Consider the following 23,180-nt stretch of genomic DNA (forward strand, 5'->3'; position numbering starts at 1 on the left):
TAGCTTTGGATTCTTGTGGACTGTAGATCTGGCGTTAAACGACATCTTGCATGTTTTTGTTCTGTTTTGTTTTTTTAAATCTACCCCACTATGTAAACATGTGACTATCTATACACTTAGCAAAATAACCACAAAACCTCTGGATTGCAAATCACAGCTCCCATGCCCTTCTAGATCAGGGGTGTCAAACATACGGCCTGGGGGCCAAAATTTGCCCATCAAATACTCCAATCTGGCCCACTGGACGGCTTTGAAATATCTGAAGACTTTTCAATTTTAACTGTGTTTTTATACATTTTACAGCTTTTCCTATTGTTAAAAAGCTCCCATTCATACTACAGCAATATCAGTGAGTAATATATAATTAAATAACAGAAGGCTTCTAGGTTTTTTTACTATATACTATAGAACTTTATGACTTTTACTGTGGGTTCACAGTAAAAAAAAAATACTGTCAAAAAAATTCCATTTTATAATTACGGGACAGACAAAACTTTTCTGTAATTTTACACATTTCTTACTTTTTTGTTACATTTTAAACCCAAAGCAGCATTTCTTATCATGCATTAAAATAAATGAAAGACAGTTGTTGAAATTGCACTTCTTCTTTTTGTGTTAGCCCAGGGATTAAATGTGTAATCAAACTTTACACTGATAGTGAAGGGAATTTCACTCGCCCTGCCCACTTAAGATCACAGTGGGTTGTACAATGACTTTGACATCCCTGTTCTAGACCATCAGAACATCCCATTACTCCATTTCCATATCTGACTAGGAAAACCAAATTATATGCCATTTTTGGTAAGATACAGATTTTTTCGTTGTTGAAGCAAGGGTGGGCGTGGGGGGTCATTTTAAACACAAAAGCACACACATTTGAACCCTGCATGTCTGAGCATACATGCAAAAACACAAACCACCCGTGAATACGCAATTGTTGCCAGTGATGTCTCTGTGCGCAGGAGACCACAGGAATTGTTTATCGCTGTAGATCAGAGTAACTAATCAAAAGCAGGCTCTTTCTTCTTGAACCTGTGCGAGGTCGAGATGTTTCCTCATCCCACACTGAGACATGTACGTGCCACGGCATGACCTTCCCCGCTCTTCCTCCCTCACAGTGCCTCGCTGGCTCCCAGCATCAAAGCCAGAGCGACATTAAGACAGCGGCTCTACGTACCTGCTGCAAGTTTATTCATCCCCACCTTTATTCTTAATAATTAGCAGATAATTCATATTTTTCCCCACTTTTCTCTCTCCACCATGAGTTCAAACTATATCGAAGATGCAAACAAATAATTATGGTAAAAAAAAAAGCACAACCAGAGTGAAGGGAAATGTGATTACTCTGCAACGTAAGAGTTTCCATTAGCATTTGCCAAAGTACCATTAAATGTTATGGGCACATCAAGGCCCACAGAGCATGTTGGTCAGCACAGTGGGAGTATGACATCTTACACTGTGCAGGGCCTCATTCTGGACCATGCAGTCAGCTTCAAAAGAATTTAACTGTCAAGACAAACAGTCTGTAGGCTGAAACCACACGGCAAAAAAGCACCACTCACAATGAGATAAATGTTGAACCGGGTTACCCTCGGGGGGGAAAGCACGGCGCTTGAGGTATCATACTTGGTTGTCGCAACATTTCTTCGATATAAACAACAACAAGCTGATCATAATATCCGAGAGAGGCCAAATGCTGTTAACAGACAGAAACAAGCTGACTGCTACAGAAACAACAACGCAGAGCCAAGTCACTGTGATGGAAGTGATAGAGCTCTGTTGCCCATGAGGGATGTTTCAAAGACACTCGAATGCTTGTCAGTGCAGTTTATTACTTCCTTGAAATATCTGTGAAAGAGAAACCATTGAGCAAAAGAAAACTGTTTAAGAGCTGAGAGTGTAAATCTCTTTTAATGCTCCTGATCCCTGTGTTAGTGCCGCTTCCAGAAACCGCTCACTGCTTCTCCTTCCCTACGGTTCCCTCATTACGCATCGTCTAGGAGAAACGGCTACCTCTTCACTTCACCTTCTCAAATATTGCAAACTATAAGCAGTTTTCTAAGTTATAACTGCAGGGCCCGTGTCTGCCAAGAGTCTGTCGCTTGTGCTTAGTTTTTTCTCCCCTCTTTAGTTCTGTGGCTGTTGGTTAAGGGAAGTCATACCGCAAAGCCAAAGTTGTGACATACAGAGGCATGCTGTTGTAGAATAGATATTTTGATACCGCAAGAAGCTCTTAGAGGAGATTCAGATTCTTCTGGATGACTAACAGTCTGAGTCAACATTCTTCAAGGAATCCTGATTTTGCCAAAGAAGTGAATGTTTTGTTTTTTTTTCCTGCAACTTTTCTTGCAGTATGGATAGATTTTGACATGAGTCCTGAAGCCCTCCATCTCTGCCCCAGGTTAGGTTAGTTCCTGGTGGGATGTTTTTGTGTGGAGAGGCCACCTCTCTTTCTTATCTTCCTGTCATCTCTGTGGGACGGCAGGGCACGACTCCTTCTCTGGCTCCAGAACCACAGGCTTCCCCTGGACACCAAACCACCGCTCCCCGCTAGATGTACTCTTTGAGAGGGTGATTGTTTAGGGTGTGTCAGAACTTATTAATGCCAGAATGTGTGAAAAAAACAGAGCCGGGCGAAACAGAATTTGCAAAATACTTTTTTTATGGGTTGCTTCGCTCATTTTAAGTGCCAGCAGAGCTAGGTTTACCACATAAAGCAGAGCAGACGGGCAGAATTTGGACAATTGCGGGGAAGTATGTGAAGGTTAATTTACTCTGTTCGTGACTGACGGCTTACCTAACACCGTCTTTGTGTTTGTGATTTGGTTAACCTCATCCCGCTGATATTTAAGGCTGGATAATATAAATAACACGAAAGAAAATTCATGCACGATTCTGACTTTTGGCTGGAAGTCAGCGTGCATGTGCATAAACACTGTTTCTACTACAAAAGCAGCAGTTATGACTGGTTTTCTGTTCTACTCACACAGCCTGTTACATGAACTTCAAGATGAACCTGCCCCATTCTAAATATGTTCGTTTGAATTACCTTTAAACTGGATATGTGGTCATTTCAGCAATTTAATTACTGCTTTTACCAAGTATTTTAACCGTTTTTCCATTTTAGCTCCCTATTACGACTTTGCATCCATTAGCATTAGCTTTCCAACCAATTTTATGGTTACCTTTAGCTAACTTTAAAATGATTTATTCATACCTTTGAGAAATTTGTGCCAGTCATCATCACTGATTCTAGTCATTTGTCCTACAGCAGCCCTTAGATGCAAAACACAACAAAAACACAGATAAAAATAAATAAATAAAAAGAAAAATAAATATCATCAAACTAAAAATCATTGTTTTATTTAAAAATATGTGACTCGGCACAGGAAAAATCTGCCAAAGACAGACTGAGAATCCCAGCTGAGCACAAAAACACCAATGACGCAATCTAGAACAGCTGGAATTTCCAGTATTCCCAGTGTTTGTTGTCTTAACTTTGCTGTCTGGAATATCTGACAAAATTATATACCTGATAATATGTAGTTTAACAAACTGTTTCTGATGCATATACTGTGCCCCACATCCCTGTCTAACAAGGATGCATGCCTGGAGGTGGTTCAACTCGACCAATCCAGGCAGGGAAATTTGCCCCGCCCTCTTCCAATGATACAGGTGAAAGTTAATCAGTTACAAAAGTGCTACAAGTGAATTTGTATCCATTTGCATTATCATCAGACTGCAATGATTCAAACAAATGACATATTTTGATATTTTTAAGCTAAAAAACAACAGAAATGAAATCAGCTTTCTCACATGTTAATCTAGAGATGTTGGCATTTTGGAAAACGCAAGGAAGTAGAAAATAAAAAAGATGAAGCCTTTTGGCATGCCGAAATTTTATTGTTTTTTTTGTTTTTGTTTAGTGAAACAGCCTTGCAATGCAAACATTGTGTAGTTTTGCAAATATCTTTTGTTAGGAAAACAAATTCTTATTCTAAAATGGTATCCTGTGGTCAGTTTTGCACATTGAGGCCACCGTACTTAAGATATGTTTTTTTGTGTTTGTGTTAACATCAAACCTCTATTAAGTATTGATGATTCAGTATGTTGATCTTTTTAATCACTGGATGGACATCACCACCCTACAGCACAATGACATGACAGTATTTTTTTGCCAGGAAAGATGACCCAAGTTGCCCACAGACACAATAATGACGACTAAAATACACGTGAGCACAAGTCTATGTAGTTCCGAGGAGATGGCGAAATTTGAAATGGAGAAAGAGACACAGTGAGAACTACTTATTCCAATGTATAAATTGTGGTGAAGCTAAAACCTATAATAAAATCATGAATGGCTGTGTGTAGATAGACCCTCACATAGACATACTTGTGGGAAACAAGAAAAACATACACAGTGTACTGAGGAGGTGAAACTGCATGCAGCTTGGCGAATGTTAATAAGGATTATGGTTAATGCACTTATAGTATTCGTTCCAATGGCCAAACATGTTTTGCCACTGTCTTTGTGGAGGTTGAAGGTTCTGCCAAGCAACACAAACCTTGATGTTTATGTTGTTAAAAAAAAAAAAGGTTTCTCCGAGTCAAATTTAACTAAAAGAGAGTAAAGAAAGTCTGGAACCCTCAAGAGTATTAGATAGAAATTCCTTCTCTGTCAGACAGAACAAGGCTGTAAGTGCCATAATAATTTTTCTAACATATAAGCCATAAAGCGATGTTGATGCCAGAGAGTGTGCTGTGACCTCTCTAACCTTGTGCATGCTGCCTGGCTTCTGGTTAGTGTAAGCAGCATCCAGCTGAAAGCTACCAGAGGCCTCAAAGTGTATATGTGATGTTTCCAAGGAGAGATGGACCAATTAATCTGATTATAGTCGCAAATCCTCTGACATGTGTAGGCCCATCTGCGACCATGTGTGCTACAGATGTGTGTCCATGTGTGTGGAAGCATGCACGTACCTGTGTGCGTATGAGATAATGGGATGCAAAGACAGAGTGAAGTTAAGAGTCCACGCACAAAACTCGCAGGACTTACACAAAAATCCAGCGCGAACTTATTTTTTTCTTAAATCAGTCTGACAAAAGGGAACGGACCTTTCTGGGAAGAAAATGGTTGCATTGAAGTTGCATCTGTATTCGCATGCATGCCGTGGGTGAGCGGTCATTCTTCGGAAGTCGGAGAGAAACGGTTGAAAGTACCTGAAATCAAATCCTGGGTGAAATGGTAAACCATCTGTCAAAGCTTTTCGTGGTCTGTTTAAAAACACAACACCCGAGCACTTAAACAGCCCCTTTTTCATTGGCAGGGCTATGAATATGCCTATTCTGAGGGTGATGCTTTCATTTTCAAGCCTGAGATCCGAGTCAGTCACAGCTCAACGTATGTTTGTGCCACTGACGGCGGCCTGTGCCGAGGGGCGGGAGGAAGTCGAACGAGGAGCTGACAGACAGGGCCTGATACTGCACTTCCACCACAGGCCAATCCCCAGCTAACCCCTGTGCTGACAGCCAGGATGTAGCACTCATCCACAGGCCACAGCCCAGATTCTGGGGCCCAGGAAAAGGAGAGCTTGGAGAGCAGAGAGAGGGCTGCTCGGCTGATGATAGAGAATTGGGGGGGGGGCGTAAGTAGCTGGTGGTTTGGGTGGCATGCACCACTTTTTGCACCTCCAGAGCTGCACGACCAAAAAGGAGAATCCAAAGAGTGGATCGCCTGCCAACAGCATGTCTGGTGATTGGCTGACAGACAGACTCAGGCATGGGATGCGCACGTACAGCTACACACATGCAAGCACTTTCAAACAGGAATACAAAGAAACATCACTAAATGCACTATAGAGCTGGAACCCATCAGATACAATGAGATAAACATTTCACACCACAAACACTCAAAGTGGCATTTTTCTTAAGTCGTAATTTTTCTGGTTTCTTCCCATAATAAAGACTTTGAGTGAAAGCAGCTACGGTTACATGGACATAAAGGAAGGAATTTTAACAGTGTGATGCTACTGATGCTACAAGTCGTTTGCAGCATTCATCTACTATTCACAGTCTGTCTTAAGCTAGATGCAATTAGTTACATGACCTCATCAATAATTCTTTTCTGCAGTATTTGTTGTGAGACAGAAACTTAGAATAACTGAAAGACGAGGGGTCAATAAATATTTCAGTCTCGCTTGGTGCTTTGCAGAAGCACAGTGGATTGATGAGTGCTGAAGGCCGAGAGGCCACCAGTGACCCCGGCTGCACACTGCGAGAGGGCTCCAACTCAGACCCGGCGCTGTCTCTCCAGCTGGGATCACAACACAACGATGGAGCTCTGGTTTCAGATCACAAATCTGGCCTGGGGGCTGGGACAGCGCTCCCCCTGTGATGCTGGGCCTGCAGGGCCAGCGTTAAGGCAGACAGAAACCCTGGGGGGGGGTGGTCAGTCAACCCACCTACTCTCAGGAGGAGGCAGCGACAAGCACAGAGGCCAAAGACTGATTGGGGCGGCCTTGGAGCACAGATTTGCTTTTTTAACTGCTGAGTTTGGGTTTGAGCCTCAGCCTACTACAGCTATTTCTGTTCAACGGGGTTTCCAGCGAGCTGCCCCCAGAGGCAAATTCTGCGCATAAATAATGTGCTATGAGGCCAAGAGGTGGAATCAAACAATACCGCGCGCCAGAGGAGGAAAATTTAGATGAATCGAGCAAACAACTCGGCCTTCACCTGCAGCAACGCATTTTTCTTATCGAGGTGGCAATATAGAAATTTCCATTCAGACACAACTAGAAAATCACACGTGCAAAAAAAAAGACAAAGACAACTATCTTATTTTTAAAAAAAAATGTTGTATCCCCTTATCCATCTCTTTCATAGACACCGGATCATTTTTCAGCGCTTTGGAGACATGGAAATTCCCAGGAAGATGTATTGTAGCAACTTTCTGGGAAATATTAATATCCAACCAGCAGAGGAAAGGTAAAGGGAGAAGAGAAGGGATCGGGGGTGTACAGTGGGGGGGTGGGGGGTTACAAACGATCAGTATCACGGCACGGTACCTGATCATAAAACGCCTCGTCTATTCAGCCCTTTCCAACCCACTGTGCACTTTTACCTCCCTGTTTGACACGTTTTTTAAGCAGAACACACTGGCTCTCTCCTAAAGGACAGTGGAGATTTTAATGGGTGCTAAGAGCCCAGAATCATCCCCCCCCCCCCCCCCCCCCCCCCACACACACACACACACACACACTCCCTTTTCATAACGGCTGCACTGCAGATTCTCCACATCTGCCTTGCCTTACATCGCTTAACCCTGCTCTTACCAAGCCCCCCCATCATCTCTGCCTCCCTCCCGTGTCTCCACTCCCCCATCAGGATCATCCAAATATTTCCCCTCGCTGCTTTTTGAAGCTTCTATAGGTCACGGGACCTCATGCACAAATCATGCTGGCTTGCCGTGGGGGGGCCAGTCAGAGAGGACGGGAGTGAGTCAGACGCATAGAAATCCAATCTGCACTGTTTTCATACGGAGTTATTTTTCTTGCCAAGACAGCCATCACCAATCAGCGGCCGGTTCTAAACAGCAAGTTTAGGGAGCTCTCGCTCTAGATGCCGGTGCTGGCAGCTGATCGCAACCATATTCCCCAGCCACGCCAAGGGGAAGACACGAGGAGTAAATTCAGAGAGCCCTGACAGCCTGCAGTGGTTTAACATGGGGGTTAGCCCCAAATACATAGCTCTGGGTTTATGTTGATGGATGGATAACCAAATCCATTTCACTGTTTGCAATAAAACATAGATGTTAGTTTTTACACTGTGACACCACACTTGCTATGGGTGCTGAATTACGACGTACTGAGAGAGCAAAAAAAATTCAGGAAGCCATCAGTTTTTAAAGGTTGTATTTTTGAGATGCAAGGGAGAGAAAAAAAGGAAAAGCAAAGTCAGATACACAAAGATAATAAAGGATTTATCAGCTGTACGGTGTGTGGGCACAGGAGGTTCAATATCTAATGCAGGATTTTCATAACAGACGATATTGGACAGGCCCTAAAACCATGCCGGTAAACAGGACAGACAGGGGAGGATGAGCCAGTGTGGACCTTCCCTCCCACCTGCAGAGCAAAACCAGTTCAGGGTGAGAGAAGATGCTGGGCAGGAATCTGCAAGTGCTGGTTAAAGTAATCACATTGGTCTCACTGCATCTGATCTGCAGTCTAACAGACTTCCAAACAGTTGAATGAGTAAATAAAGTGCCCCAGGGGACTCCTGCTGGAGATGGATTACCACAAGGGTGCACACACAAAAGGAGCCGAAGCCCCACAACCCGATGTGAGCTGCAGACAAAAGCCTTGCACTGGACCTCGACCAGGGAACTGGCAAACTTTATTAATCTCATCCTAGACTGAACCTCCTGCTACTGGAATTTATGCACTTGTAGGCAGGACTCATGCTTGCTGTGAATCTGAGCAGGTACACGCTCCGTGTGTGTATCTGCTCAGATTCACAGAGATAGGTACACACGCAGGTACGTGTCTGTGTGTATCTATCTCTGATTGTGTGCATAGGTAGGAGAAAATCCCGCGTGTGGTTTGTACTGTGCGCAGATGCTGGTGCAAACTTTGAAACATGCTGTCCTGCAGATGCAAAAATGCGTGCCCCTGTGTGTGAGTGTGTGTCTACTCGAGTGCACAGACCACATAAGATGACTCTCATGCTCACTTGGCTGTGTAGCTCGGGTCTTGAGGGGACTAAGGGCCACGGCATTCTGTAGCCCAATCCCACCCCGGCCCCATTCTTCCCTCTTTCTAGGCCTGACACAAATAAAAGGATTAGGAGCCCCCGTTTCCGTCAGGCCCTCCATTCAAAACAAAGCTCCGACCAGCTTAGTGTCACACTTAATGATAAAAGTGCAAATCTCTGTCAGTCACTTTGGGCAGGAATACCGGTATTTGGGGGCTAATCTCATTTGATGAAGATTAAAAGGGTTAAAAAGAAGACAATGAAATGTGTTATGATGCATCTGTGCAAATAAATAAATAAAAATAAATAAATAAATCTACACTGCTGTAATTCAAAGGACCAACATAACATGACGAGGTGCTGAAATGTGTCTTTTACAACGCAGTGTGAATGAGAGGCAGTGGATCTTGCTTAGATTAAAGACAAAAGACAGAAAGGGGCTGAGAGAGAGGAAGCAAGTGCCCATGCACATGCGCCCACACCCTCACAAAAAAAAACAAAAAAACGTGGGGTGTATGTAGACAAACACACTGCTCTGCCCATTCCCATGTAGAGCTAGAATGTGTGACGTGAGTGTGAGAGTAAGCCTTGGGCACACAACAGTCTGAATGCAGCACTTGCCACTATGATGCCAGTCCTCTCTAGTGTATCTGTGAAAAGCCTACGTGTTGGAAAAACATTCCAGAGTGGGATCACATATACACAGTTGGGGCCAGCGGCAATATCACGAGCCAGCAGCAGAGGCCATGTCTCAATTTCTCATGCCCGTTCGACCTGCCAGCCTGAAGGAACAAGTGTGGCCTATTTCCAGGCTATAAAACCAGACAAAAGATGAAAAGATCTGAAATGTAATCAGAAGTGTTGCTAATAATTAGGAACTGTCACCCTCTCAGTGGCACGTGGAAAACGATGCGTCCTTTAAAAATAAGTCATTATAGTAGCTGCAAAAATCCGGCTACTGAAAATGCTTGCTGTCCTGATTTAAACATGTAATCTGGGAAATCAAAATTGAAAACATTTGCTGAGCGTGTGTATTTTTTCGGCTGGCTACTTTAAGGAGGCCATTACAGTATTTCACTGATTTAGCCAAAATCTAATTTGTAAATTGCATTTAATGGTTTGTGGTTGTCGTACTTTTTGTTATGAAGAGTTGTCACGCTGTGAAAATAAACCTGAAGGCCCGAGGACTTGGAACCGGTAATGAAAATCCCTGCATCGCCGAGTCGAGGGCTTTCTCTCGACCGTCGCTGATTAGCATTCCCGACTGACTGACATGTCCCACTGGCTGCCTAACTGCTGGCTTTAGGAGATGAGGTTAAATTGTGGCTACCAACAAATTGCACGCCTGAGTTCCTCTGCACCCCTCTGCTATCATCCAGTGTAATGTGAGCACACCAGGCAGATCCCTCTGCAGATCCTTCTCCTCCCCTGCACAACAGCCCCCCCACACAAAGCCACAGAGACCTCTTTCCACATCCCTTGCCACCAGTCTGGCCTCTAAAGTGGTGATGGGCATTACCGTGGCTGAGCCTCTGTGGCTTCCCATAGCGTCCTGCAAAGTGCTTTGTGCTCCAACTGTTGCTACACACACACACACACATACACACACACTACTCATCCCCTGCACCCAGGGAGGACTAAAACACTGGGGGGAAATGCCTTTAGAAACAGGAAGATCAATGACATCACTCGATTTGATAACAAAATACTTGAACTTGATATTTACTGATAATGTCAGAAAGCCACTGGCAGACAAAGCCAGTGAACTCTTTATGGATGTAACTTAAAAACGTACAACACCTTTGTTTTTTAACATGTAGAGCTCACGGAAAAATTAAATATCACACTTTATGGGAACTAGAAAGGACAACAAAAGAAGAAGAAAAAACCCACAGATGCTGGTAGTGATGCAAATAAACACACTTTAACAGGTCTTTTTAATGGTCTAAATGTGTTTCGGGGGCGGGGTGGGGTGCACAGTTAGTAAACCATAAGATGACAGATGATGCATCCTAGTATGCTGCTGGGACAGGCCGAGCCATGTTGACATAAAACCCAATACTTCCTTGCAGAGGAACGGGCCAGCTTCAGCTAGCTCCTTGCCGAGCACTAAAAAATCCCAGCAAGCTGAAGCAATATTATCCAGTTTTGTGTTTCTAACATTAGAATTGTCTCTCCGTAGAGGTCCTCTCTTATTTACCCAAGAGCAGCAGCTAAAGACACATTTTTATCCTTTTTAGGCAGAATTAAGGAATAGAAAGTTAAGGAAGCCTTCCACACACAAAAAACAGTAATACACACTCGCATCTGCCTGCAGAGCTGCCTGTGAAGCACTTTAAAATACACAAGGACAGTCTTTAACTGCAAAACTACCCAGCTGCGCTGGCAGCACAAAAAATTATTTTTATTTCTTTATTTTTTAAATGTTTGCTATCCATATAGTGAGTGTTCACAAGTGCCAGGCCACACGGGAGTGTCCTTGTGAGTGTAAAACACACACACGCACACAAAATGGGTGAGCTAACACAGAAACCCAGCCGTCAGCATCTATCCGGCACACACACACACACACACACACTGCTGCCGCTGCTGCGTCCCAAGCACGGCTAATTAAAAAACAACAATTTCACAGGAGGGCGCTCCAAACTGTTCTAAAAAGCACCTCTCAGCACACCGGGGGATCGTCCTGGAATACATGGGAGGTAAGACCAGTTTTGGGAGCTCTTCTTTTATGGCTTCATCACCGCTGTGTTTTTCTACTGCTCATACTACCGTGACCTGAATTAAATTTAGCCTCCAGCACGTGAGGTAAAAGATTTAAAAAAAAGAAATATGCAGGCTGATGTATTTGGATGGCTTACAAATGGAACATTTTAAAATAACATGTTGCTAGACAATAAAAGTTTATAGAGCATGAGGAAAAAAAAATCCACTATGAAATGAGAGGTTTTTTATGCATCAGCGGCACCCAAAAGTAGGCGGCGTGGTGTATAATATAGTTAGTTAATGTTATGTTTTGTAGATGGAGCCTATGGCAGTTTCTAACAAGACAGTCCATTACAGGGGTGTTGTCCAACACTTGGGTTCAAATGATAAGCCTTATTACACGGCTGCTTTCAAAGCATCTGCTCGGCTAGAAGAAAAGCCCCCCCCCCCCCCCCTTGGGGAAAAGATCTCTCTCTTTCTAATGATGTATAATTGACCTCCGAACACCAGGGCACAACAAACTCGGTCGGATTGGCCCGATTCCACACTACCTTTCACATACCGCGTGTCTCGTTTGAGCTTGTTGCTCCTCCACGACTACACCTCTCGTCCAACTGACAGCTCTTTGCCCTCAAAATATTCTTACCGTAAATACATTACATTTGATTTTTCATTTTACCTCACATGGCGACAGCCTCTTTAGGACTCTTAATACCATCAAAAATATTCCTCATTCAAAAGAAATAACAAAACAGATAATGGCGAGCACAGGTCAGTTACACACACTCGTGCATACACTCTCAAAGCCAACATATGGGAAAAAGACTAATAAAATCCAATCTTGTTACTATATAATTGCACTATATGGAGCAGGTTGTGTTGAACTGGGTTGGTGGGAGTTTTAATAATACAGTACACAATTGTTTTCCCCTGTCTGCACTTAAACCTGTTCCAAAGGTGTGAAAAAAGACTGCTTGCCAATTCCTTGATTTATTATAGCTAGTGAGAGCTGATTACGGGGCATGAATCAGTTGCTGTAGGAATGTTATTAGGCACGTAGACCTCTGTATGGCTAGGAGCTCTCTTCGCAGCCCAAAGCAGTTTGTGGGCTGAGAAATGCATCTTAAATGGATGTCATAAAAGTCAAAAAGGTGCCAATTACATCTTTAAGTATCCCATCAATGCAAATGGAATAAACAACGTTAAAAAAAGAAAAAGAAAAAAAAGGCAGGGACTATACTTGTGTCGGTGTCGGTGTCAAAGACCAAAACCAAACCTGGGAGGAGTTAAAACAAACAAACAAACAAACAAAAAAGGAGGTGGGAGAAGAATAAAAGACGTGATGAATAATAGCGTGTGAGAGCAGGACGGCACCCAGCAGGTTGTTGCGTTTGGCTGCAGTGATCAGCTTTGCCACACAAGCTCACCAGGCAGAGAGGGAAAAAGAGGGAAATGGTCAGCTATATTCCAAATATGGTTCCTCAAGAGCATATCAGAAACTAAACGACACTATCAGGCAGGCAGACAGAGCCTGCCAGTCTTGGCACGTCTGTCTTTATCTCTTCTTTTTACACACACCGAATTCATTTCAGAAATTCTCCAAATGGACAACGCTGAAGCAGGCATGAGAAAGAGATCCCTTCTCCCTCTCTCTCTCCCTCTCGCTCCCTGCCGGACTGTCTCAACTTCCAGGCACCTCTGAGCCGTGACGCCGTGACTCTGGTATCCCCTAGTTACTGCTATGAATTTTCCATTGTTATCAGCCGACTACACTCCTGTCACAGAGCTGGATGAATGGCACGCATGGCAATAGATGTAACTCTTTGTTGCTTGCACGGTATCTAACAGAGAGCCATAATGTCCCGGTAATCGAAGTAGAATTGTTAAAAAGGCCGGACACAAAAAGCTGAAAATTTAGTGACAAGCATGAAAAGCGCTCATGCAATGAGAAACACAGGCCACCCCAGGGTCCTCATAGGCCAAACAGCAACCCTCACTATTGTAATACTTGTGTTATTTAAGCTCACTATTTGCTTCCCTATATCTGCCATCTCTGCTGGTTTGTTATAATTTACTGATTCCATTCACTAATTTATTCTGCTTCACAGTGAATGCTCGTCCTGCTTTAAGTGTTTGCATGGGAAAAATTTAACACCTGCAATTTAACTTACATTTTTTAAAATGATTTCTGTCTTATGCCTGAATTAAAACATAAAGCTATTGTAGCTTTTAATTAAAAAAAACAATGGGACAATTCCTTGTAGTTTTAAGACTGTACTAGTCTAATTGCACAAAAAATAAATACAATTCTCCTTTGTTTTAAAAAATATATATATGAGCATTAGCTGTAATAATAATTATGGTGTTTTATTTTCTCAAGCAAATGTCCAGATGAACAATCTGCACTCAGTCTGCTGATGTAATGCCGCAGTATAGCAATTTAACTTACAGCCATTTTTTTATTGTAATCATTATTATTATTATTATCATTATTGTTTAGATATTTGGAAAAGCTGAAAATTTAATGACTACACCAGATTTATACATGCATTTATATATAATTTTATCTATGCACTTCGAATCGCGCTTTTGCACATGGCCGAACTTTTAATTATAACCTCAGCTTTGCAGGTTGGTGTAATTCTGTGCAATATTTTGCGCATATTGCTTTTCAATAAACTGTTAAATGCCTGCCACGCATTTCTAATAAACCAAATACGAATAAGAAGAGTTGGAATAACTTAAAACGGTAATAATGATATTATTATTATATTATTATTTTAACTAGTAAAATCTGATTACATCAATGAAAAAAAAGTGATTTAAAGAATGAAGGAGCTGATCGGAAAATAAATCGTAAGAGCGCCGTAGTCTCAGACTACGTTTTCCATATTTGAAAAACTCTGATGCGGCTGCTGGTAAAGTGAAAATGTATGACAATAAGCGGAAAAAATAAAAATCAAGACTGCACCACGCCTGCATATTCTCGGGCCTGAGTGGGATCGCATCTTTTTGCTATAAATGCATCCGCTGCGAAGAGACAAACGTGGAAATATCGTGGGCCAGTGTGACAATAATAAAGCCAAGTACACGACAATAATACATGACCGCTAATGCGAGCAGCCCGAGTGCGAGTCTGAGCACTCTTATAATATTAAATATATATATATTTTTTTCTTAACAACGAAAAGACATTTGGTTTAATTCCGTTTTCTCTTTTTTAAATATGCATTTTACATGAAGTAAATATAAACCAACGGAGGAAGAAGCGATGGCAACAGGTTAGTTTAAGTCTCCTTATTTCCACGGTTACATCTTTTTAAAAATTCAAATAGCATTTCATACTACAGCTGAATGACGTTTCAGGTGCACTTTTGCGCACAGGAGGCCTCTGGGTCAGGTCAACAGAAACCACCCAATGTACCCATTTTTGAAAAAAATGATTTTAAAAAAATCACTGAATCACCAAAACAATGCGAATAAATGCACACAAAGAGAGAGAGGGAGAGAGAGAAAGTGAGACAGAGAGGGAGGGAAAGCGAAAAGTCCTTCCCGGAAACTGTGCTTACTGTTGGTAGTCGTGTTTGCAGTAAAGTTTCCTTTCTCTGAAGTAACAGCTGTTGGTGAGGGGCTGTTGACACACGGTGCACTGCAAACACTCTTCATGCCACGAGGAATCGTTGACTCTCATCAAGAAGCGGTCGGAGATGGGACGCTGGCATCCTTCACACACGGATCTGTGATGACATTCAGTCCCTGGGAAAAGGCACAAGAGTTTCCCGTCAGAAAGAAAGGAAATAGGCCTGAATCAAGGACTGCAATAAGTGATAACTGATAAAAGCCCCCAAATCACTTCAGATTTTGCCAGTCTGTTTGAAGAAATCCGCTGAGGTTTAAGATATTATTATAAAGGAAACAGGGTTGTAATTGGTTTTATTTACTCTTCATATAAGGCCCGAATTACGCCATCATCCAGACTGCAACAATAATAGTAATATATAGAGAGAGACATTTTTTAAAGGGGCTATTTCTCTTTATCTGGATCTGTTATTATATCCATTTGCACACATGAGTGCGACCTTTCGTCGATTTTGCATACTTTTGAACTGATATCAGGAAATAAACAGCAGTGTGGGCGCATGCAGAGAAAAGAAAATGAAATATTATAATGACATCCAAACACAAGCGAGCGTTTGATCGCGCAGATCACAGTAATTTACACAACAGAAAAAGAAGACTCACCGAGCATAACTCCGAGTGTGGCTTGTCCCGATCGCAGGGGGTGATCTTCTATTTTAATGCCGTCTAGCATGATGCACGTCTCGGACTGTTCACCCGCGGAGAGGCGCTCCAGTGACACCAGACCTGTTGCAATATCCATAAGAATACGGTCAGACGTGACACGAAAATCCCGGGCACACAGTGCTGATCGGAGGGGGAAAAATGCTGTGTAGGAAGCCGTCTGAGATCCGTGTGGGATACAGCCTGCAGCTCGGAGGAGGAAAGGGGAAAATAAACTAAACTGTGAGGAGGAAAAACTCGACTTTGTGCTCGCAATGGCTAAAAGGTAAAGGCAGTTAAAAGCTGGCTATGTAAATCCCTGATGTGTCAGAGAAGCGTGCAGGAAGACAAAGCTAATAAGAAACTGTGGAAACTCTGAACAGTCACCTGTTATGATAAGAGGACCGAGGAAGCTTTATCTTCTCGCCCCTAAGCCGACGGGAGAAGTCTGGAAAAATGTCTTCACGGGATTACAGTCTCGCCAAGGAAAAAAGCGCAGAAGTAAAAGTTGAGAACAAATCCAAAGATAGTATAGTATGTGTGTGTGTGTGTGTGTGTGTGTGCGTGTGTGTATGAGTGTGTGTGTGTAGGATGTCCCGGCAGTAACTCTTTGGAAGTAACAGAGACGGTTGGTTGGTTGTGCCCCTGTCGCTGCAAAAGTCTGAGATCGAGATTGAAGCGAGTAGATCCTCCCACTCCTGCATGCATGGCTACACTTTTTTTTTCAGTCCTCCATTCACTGCTATTGGGATGCTATTGGAGCAGAGTACAGTGAGCTCCACACAGTCCAATAACAACACACAGACAGGCAACCTAAAGCAGACAGCCCAAAGTGATATTTTACTGAGGCCTGACCTGCCATCATAGCAATAATAACAACAACAACAACAATAATAATACAGATAATAACACAATTGAAGTATTATTACATTGTGTGGTGGATTAAATAATGCGCCTTTTTGATGCCATAAAATGCCCTCCGTGGACTCAGTGGACATTTGTTATATACTGTGAAAAAAAATGCATATGAATTTAGGCAGTGTGTGTATGTGTGTGCTTGTGTTTCCACGCTCTTTTGTGTATTGTCTCCAGTGGAAGCTGCTGTTGCCTTTCAGCTGATGCACCTGGCGATCAGTGGCGATAACAGCGGGTTGTCCGGCACGGAGGTCGCCTCTGCCAACCACAGCTATTCATCTTAAGGAAGGTCAGAGAGGAAAAATAATAAATAAATAATAACTGACACGATCTTCCTGACAATAAATACAACCTTCTTATTTAAGAACTGATCTTTATTTTACTTTTATTATTATTAATATTATTATTTAATGTGAGGATCCCACAGCAAAACAAAACAAACCCCCATATTACAAATACTTGAAATTATCAGTTAAAAAAAAAATCCACGTGCTTTTTAAGGTACATTAATAAAAACCCATGAATTCAGATTTCACAAATAGAAAAAAAATCAGACATTATCAGAAAAAAAATCCAAGGTGCGATCAAGATGTTTAAAAATCTGCGGAGGGGTACCCTAATGCACTGAGGCCTGCCTGAAATTACAGGGCTGCTAATGAGATCGTCCACTGTGTCCCGTGACACGCTGCGTGGCACAATGTAATATACTTCTATAGCTACACACCCCGGGTAGGCAAAAAAAAGAGAGGACACATGGAGAAGGCCGGGGAACAGTAAATATTATATTATAGTAAATATTATATTTATATTATACTGGGGTGAGCTATAGCTTTTTGTGGACTTTATTTAAAGTGTCATAACGGTTCCACGTAATAATAATAATAACAATATATTTTTAAGTAAACTGTGCAAATAAACAGGTATTTGTTTTTACATAATTTAATGCAATATTTCCTCTCAGGAAAAAAAAATCATATGTCAGTATATCACATCTCCACAGCCAGTGTTTACCTTCAGTCCAAAGGCCTGCTGTGTGTTGTTTCTTACAGCCTTTGTGAAGCATCAAGGCGATGACCTGTAGCCCAGTTTGGTGAAACAGAGAAGAGATTGTTGGCGTTGCCCTCTGCTGTTCAACAAGAGAACAGCTGCCGATCACTAAAACACAGGCGCAGAGAGGAGATTTCACCAACAGTGGCAGTTTTAGATGGATTTAACCATCGCAGAAATGTTTACAGCACACCGAAATCTAATATAAATATTTAAATTCGTTGCATTTCTCATCGGAGGACTCGTGTTCTTGCTAAAATGAGGACATACCTGCCACTCATGAAGTCATCCACCCCCGGTTTGCTTGGTTTCCTTCCAGCGCTTCTATCAACATGGGGTCAATTACCTCCGCCCACTATATTGGATTATCTTACCACTAAGCAGCATTAGGAGCGGAGGACTACCAATACAATATAATCAATACATTTAAAGAAAAGGAAAGGAAGAAAAGCATGTGATACCTCTCCTCCCTCCATTCATTTAGCAGTTATCGGCCAGGTCACTCGCGTGAATGAGGACATCAAACATTCATTCAATAAATCAATCCGCCGACTTTCAGCCTGCGGTGTTTTAATGAGGCACTACATGACAAGCCCTCCCTCGCCTTCCAGGGCGGAAAAAAACGTTGCAGCAGGTGTGCAGAACAGAAAGCAATGGTCCCTAAAGTTAGGCAATTTACTTTAAGCTAAGCAGAACTGTTACGTCCATCGGAAAGGTAAGAGATCATTATAATGCGCCCTCAGAGAGGCTAACGTTCCTGCAGGAGTTCGCTGTAATTCTGGTTTCAGGCTTCACTTAATAATTCTGAAAGTAAAAACATTAAAAATAAATAAATAATAATTTTAATAATAATTTTCATTTCAATTGGGGAAGTAGCAAAAACGTGATTCCACACTGGAATTATCGCGGAAGGAAAGTTTTTTTTCTTCTTTGAAGCAAAATAAAACTGCGGTTTTTGCGCAAACTTTTGCCTTCTTTAAAGTCAAACTTTTCAATTTCATTAAGGCAGAATTTAAAATATATATATAAGGAAAGTGCATAAGGAAGAAAGGAAATAAATACAGCCCACTCGCAGGAGTAAAATTAATGTATCATAATTAATCAGTGTAGGCCGATTTAAAAAAAGAGAAGAGAAAGCCTACTGCAGGAAAGGGAACGAAATAATTACGATAATTTCATTAAATTAAAACACCGTTTTAAATTTAATAAAACTGAAATATGGGCACAAAAAATACGGACAATCGTTCTGCTTTAATTACATTTACACTGCGGTGTGTTTTTGGGAGGCGCTCACAATTCATTCAGTTTCCAGCTCAGAGGATAACTCCAGCAGTGCCCGGCCTGCTCTGCTTAAACCCGGAGGCTACAATCAATGCAGCGACGCAAAGTCTCACCTTTAAAACGTAAAACTATAATCCATATCACCCCGCATGTGTGGGCCGGTAATACTGCGCTGCACCTCATCTAATCCCCCCTTTTCTTTACCATTATAGGCTCATTTATACTAAAACGCTCATATTATTAATTATTCCTAAAACAAAGCTCGCCGATAAGATTTTTTTTTCTTTAGAAAAATAAATAAAACACCTCAGCGAAATTGGGACGAGCATTTCACATCCTCAGAGGTAGCAAACCAAAGCCATAATGGCTCCCTAAATTGCAGGGCTTGAAGACTTTGATAGTTAACTCACTTTGATCTTTTAATGAGTCTAAGCTCTCCACGATGCCCCCTTTTTTTTAAACTCGAATGAAAAAAAAAACGCTCACACACACACTTCCTTTATTTTTTTTGTTGTTGCTGCCGATCTGCACTTCAACACCTACAAAACCTTCACATTGAGCAGCAGCGGGCAGTTTCTGAGCCTAGAGAGATTCAGCGAACTTGGGGAAGAAATGTGTCATATTCTTCTTTTGTCTTTTTGGCCATTACTGTGGCTGTGACAGAGTTTCAGAGGGAGATCACTTAAAAAAAATTGTTGTTTTTTCTCCCCATCAAGTCAACGGACAGGCTGAGCCTCGTGGATCAACAGGGAGGATTATTATAAAGGTTTGAGCGTCAATTTCCGATCAATCAGCGGTAAATTAATTTGGGATACTGAATGTTTTCTGCACTTCTTCGTTGGTTTCACGGGCTAAAAAAATTCATGCAGCTATAATGTGATTTCAGACAGTGAACAGTCAGTGAACCACTGCAACAACAAACAGTGAGACAGCCCAGGGCCCCATCGGCCTGTGAGAGCCGGGATATAGGACTACTAAATTTACCTCGCTTTTAAATATTTATTTAGTTATTTATTTGTATTTTACATGCCATTATTTTAAATACTATTCTTCAAATCGTTGGTGTAGTTACATAAATGTTACCATGCAGGATAACAAAGGAGTCATTTGAACTGTCTTTCTACCCACTCTGTCACATTTTCCCGCTTTTTACTCCACATTGAACCACACGGCCTTTCTTATTTTATTGAGGCAGCCCCGCCATCACCACCACCCCCAAAAAATGATAGCCCAGTGCAGGATAATCCCAGCTCCCCGAGGATTAAGCCAAAGTATAATACAGCACTGTCAACTCATGGCTAGATTTGTTTATGTTATGATTTATTGAATTCTGCTTTTTTTCTCTTCCTCCTCCACTGACAAATTTATTGAGTTCCTGACAAATGGCCTGACAGGCCCGCGTGGCAGCAAGCTGACATACAACTTTTTTTTCTTTCTTTCTTAAAAAAACCCCCCAAAAAAACAAAAAACTACGGTAGAAATCTGTTTACCTGCGTTTAGGCTACATTTGCTATGACGCAGTGAGCAAATTAAAGCTGTAATCGAATTAAGCTAATATGTAAAAAATATAGTCCCACTTTCTAGCCACACGCGTATACCTGTAGCACTTCTAATGATGTACTGGATGTAATTTTTATGAACAGTAATTCAAAGTTGAGATTATTACTATCTGTATTTGTCTACATTTCCTAAAATAGGAAGCAAATCTTGTGAAAAGTACGCTGCTAGCCAAAAAGCATCGTTTAAGAACGTTTTAATAAGTCACCGTCATTTTTAAGGCGCACTTACACGCAGCGCTGTCGGTTTTCGTGACGGACCGGCTCATCTGATGACAGTGATCCACGATCGAGTCAGATTTATGCACCTGGTCTCCTGACTCAGTCCGGACACATATTAATTCACAGCTATAAGGCGACGCTGGAGAGAGAGCCACAATACACACTATCCCAATGACAACAGCACCCCCTGCTGGACAAAACTAACAAGTACAACAGTGGCTGCTCATCCACGGCAACGTTTTATCGTCTCTTAAAGGTACATTAACACGAGAACGCAAAAGAACAGGTTAATACACATTATTTATTTATGTACTGTAAATACACTACAGTAATAAAAGATAATGTGATGTAATGTTTTCTGTAAAACCAAGTGAGCACAGCGTTTTAATTTTGCTTTAACTAATTTTGTTATTACTGTGTCTGGCTTTCAGTGAAGTATATACATATAGTTTTTATTTATTTATTTATTTAACTTTATGTTTGTCCTACAAGAACTCTCACCCGTATACTCTATTCTATTTATGTATTTATTTACTTATTATGGGCGTCCAAAATGTTTAAAAAGTCCTTGCTTTAATTCTTACAAAGAAATGTAAATGTATAGTTCAATGTCCGTACTTCTAATAATAAAATTACAATGTCTTATATTATTATTTCTGCATTTCTTTTGTTTCTATCAATTTATATATATATTTTATATATATATATATATATATATATATATATATATATATATATATATATATATATATATATGTGTGTGTGTGTGTGTGTGTGTGTGTATATATATATTATATAACATCATCATTTTAAAAACAAATCTAAAATATATTATTCAGTTCAGTCTGAATAAAAAACATGTAACTTATAACTATAACTATATAACTATAACAGCAAAGAAAGCCAGCTGTTTTTTTGTTTGTTTTAACAATAAATATAATTTTTTAAACTATTTTACTACTTATATATTATAAATAAGTACTGAAAGCATGTTTCTTATTGTATTATTACCATATTATTGTATTATTTGTGTTTTATGCATTACTTTTCAAATTTTGCCTCATCCTACATATTGTTTTGATAGAGTTTTTGTTTGTATTATTCAATCACAGTTCACGAGACACAACAAAAAGCATGCACACCTTCTGTGTACTTTTGCAGAAGTCAAGGACCTCTCACTTGCGAGTTAATGTTGCACCGAGCATTTAATTACCAAAGCAAAAATGGCAATCTTCTCTAAAGATTAAGAGTATAATAGGAGCATATAACTATATGTAATTAATTCATGAATTTACATAAAGTTATTGAATTATTTCCATTAAAATTTCTGTGATCATCTTTTTCTTTTCTAAATATAATTAATATATTTTTTTTTAAACTTATTGTAATTTGGCTGCATTGATGCCAAAGTAAAGAAGAAAATAAACGTTTCCTTTCAACATCAATATAATTACTATCACTTGCACATCATAGATTCATAGTTTTTCTTCTTTTCTTTTACAAAAATGCAAATTGAATAAGGCCTCTTCTGCACTGGGTTATGCAAAATAATAAAAAACAAATATCAAAATGTTTCATGAAAGCCTAATGATTACTTTTCATTTTCGAACGGATTACCTCCAAAACATTTTAAAAGGCTGGTCAAAGTTGGACCACAGATGGCAACAGATGAACATTATGAAGCCCAGCAATAACAACATCTTTCTATTCTGTGATGTGGGGATCTCCCTCTTCCCTTTCTGTTTAACTTCACACACAGGCGATGGCCAAAAAGTCTTCATGTGAGCCTAAGCTGTTGAGACACATGAGGAACAACTTACTGCATGGCAATTTCAAACTAAATTAAACCATGGTCTCCAAATGTCTCCATCTGACGCACACACACACACACACATGTATTTGTGACTTTCTCTGTTGATGAGTTCCTAAAGAATCTTAAGCCTTCGTCCAACGAGGGCCATTAAATTTCCCATGCAGAGGTGCAGAGTGTGTGCAGTACCAGAACAAAACAATGAGAACACTTTAAAAAAACACTTTAAAAGTTTGGCTTTAAAACATAAGCAACAGATGTTATATTGTCGTGGTGGAGCAGGATGCATGGTATTTGTTGTCACGTGGTTGTTTTCATCTTTATTGCAGAAGCGTCTCAGCCCAAGCAAGAACTGCAGCTCCTTTCATCGTGTTATTCAGTGGAATTGTCTTCGTAAAAATGTTTGGGCATGACTTTAGAATGTGTGCCATTAACAGCAACCATAGCACTTCATGTGGAATATTAAAAAAGTCTGTGTCTGTTAAATAAACTGCAGACTTTGTGGCTAAACTAGGCTAAGATACTGTCTCATGATATAGACCTACATATGAATGGCTCCTTTTTAAATGGCAACAGTTTGAGAACTCCATCCATGTTTTGCTGCATGAGCA

General features: G+C 40.9%; 1 protein-coding gene across 1 annotated transcript in view; it reads right to left on the reverse strand.

The window, feature by feature from the left end:
* Positions 1 to 15,838, reverse strand: part of lmx1bb (LIM homeobox transcription factor 1, beta b) — a 45,051-nt gene extending 29,213 nt beyond the window's left edge. The window contains exons 1-2 of the mRNA XM_085367997.1: positions 15,700 to 15,838; positions 15,027 to 15,213 (exon numbers count right to left, since the gene is read on the reverse strand). Coding sequence (XP_085224123.1) covers positions 15,027 to 15,213; positions 15,700 to 15,838 — 326 coding nt within the window. The remainder of the gene's footprint in view (positions 1 to 15,026; positions 15,214 to 15,699) is intronic.
* Positions 15,839 to 23,180: the final 7,342 nt, after the last annotated feature.

The sequence above is a fragment of the Diplotaxodon limnothrissa genome, linkage group LG12 (genome assembly GCF_057381915.1).
Source record: "Diplotaxodon limnothrissa isolate DT_005_m linkage group LG12, D_limnothrissa_male_GT1.1, whole genome shotgun sequence".
In the NCBI taxonomy this organism is placed as follows: domain Eukaryota; kingdom Metazoa; phylum Chordata; class Actinopteri; order Cichliformes; family Cichlidae; genus Diplotaxodon; species Diplotaxodon limnothrissa.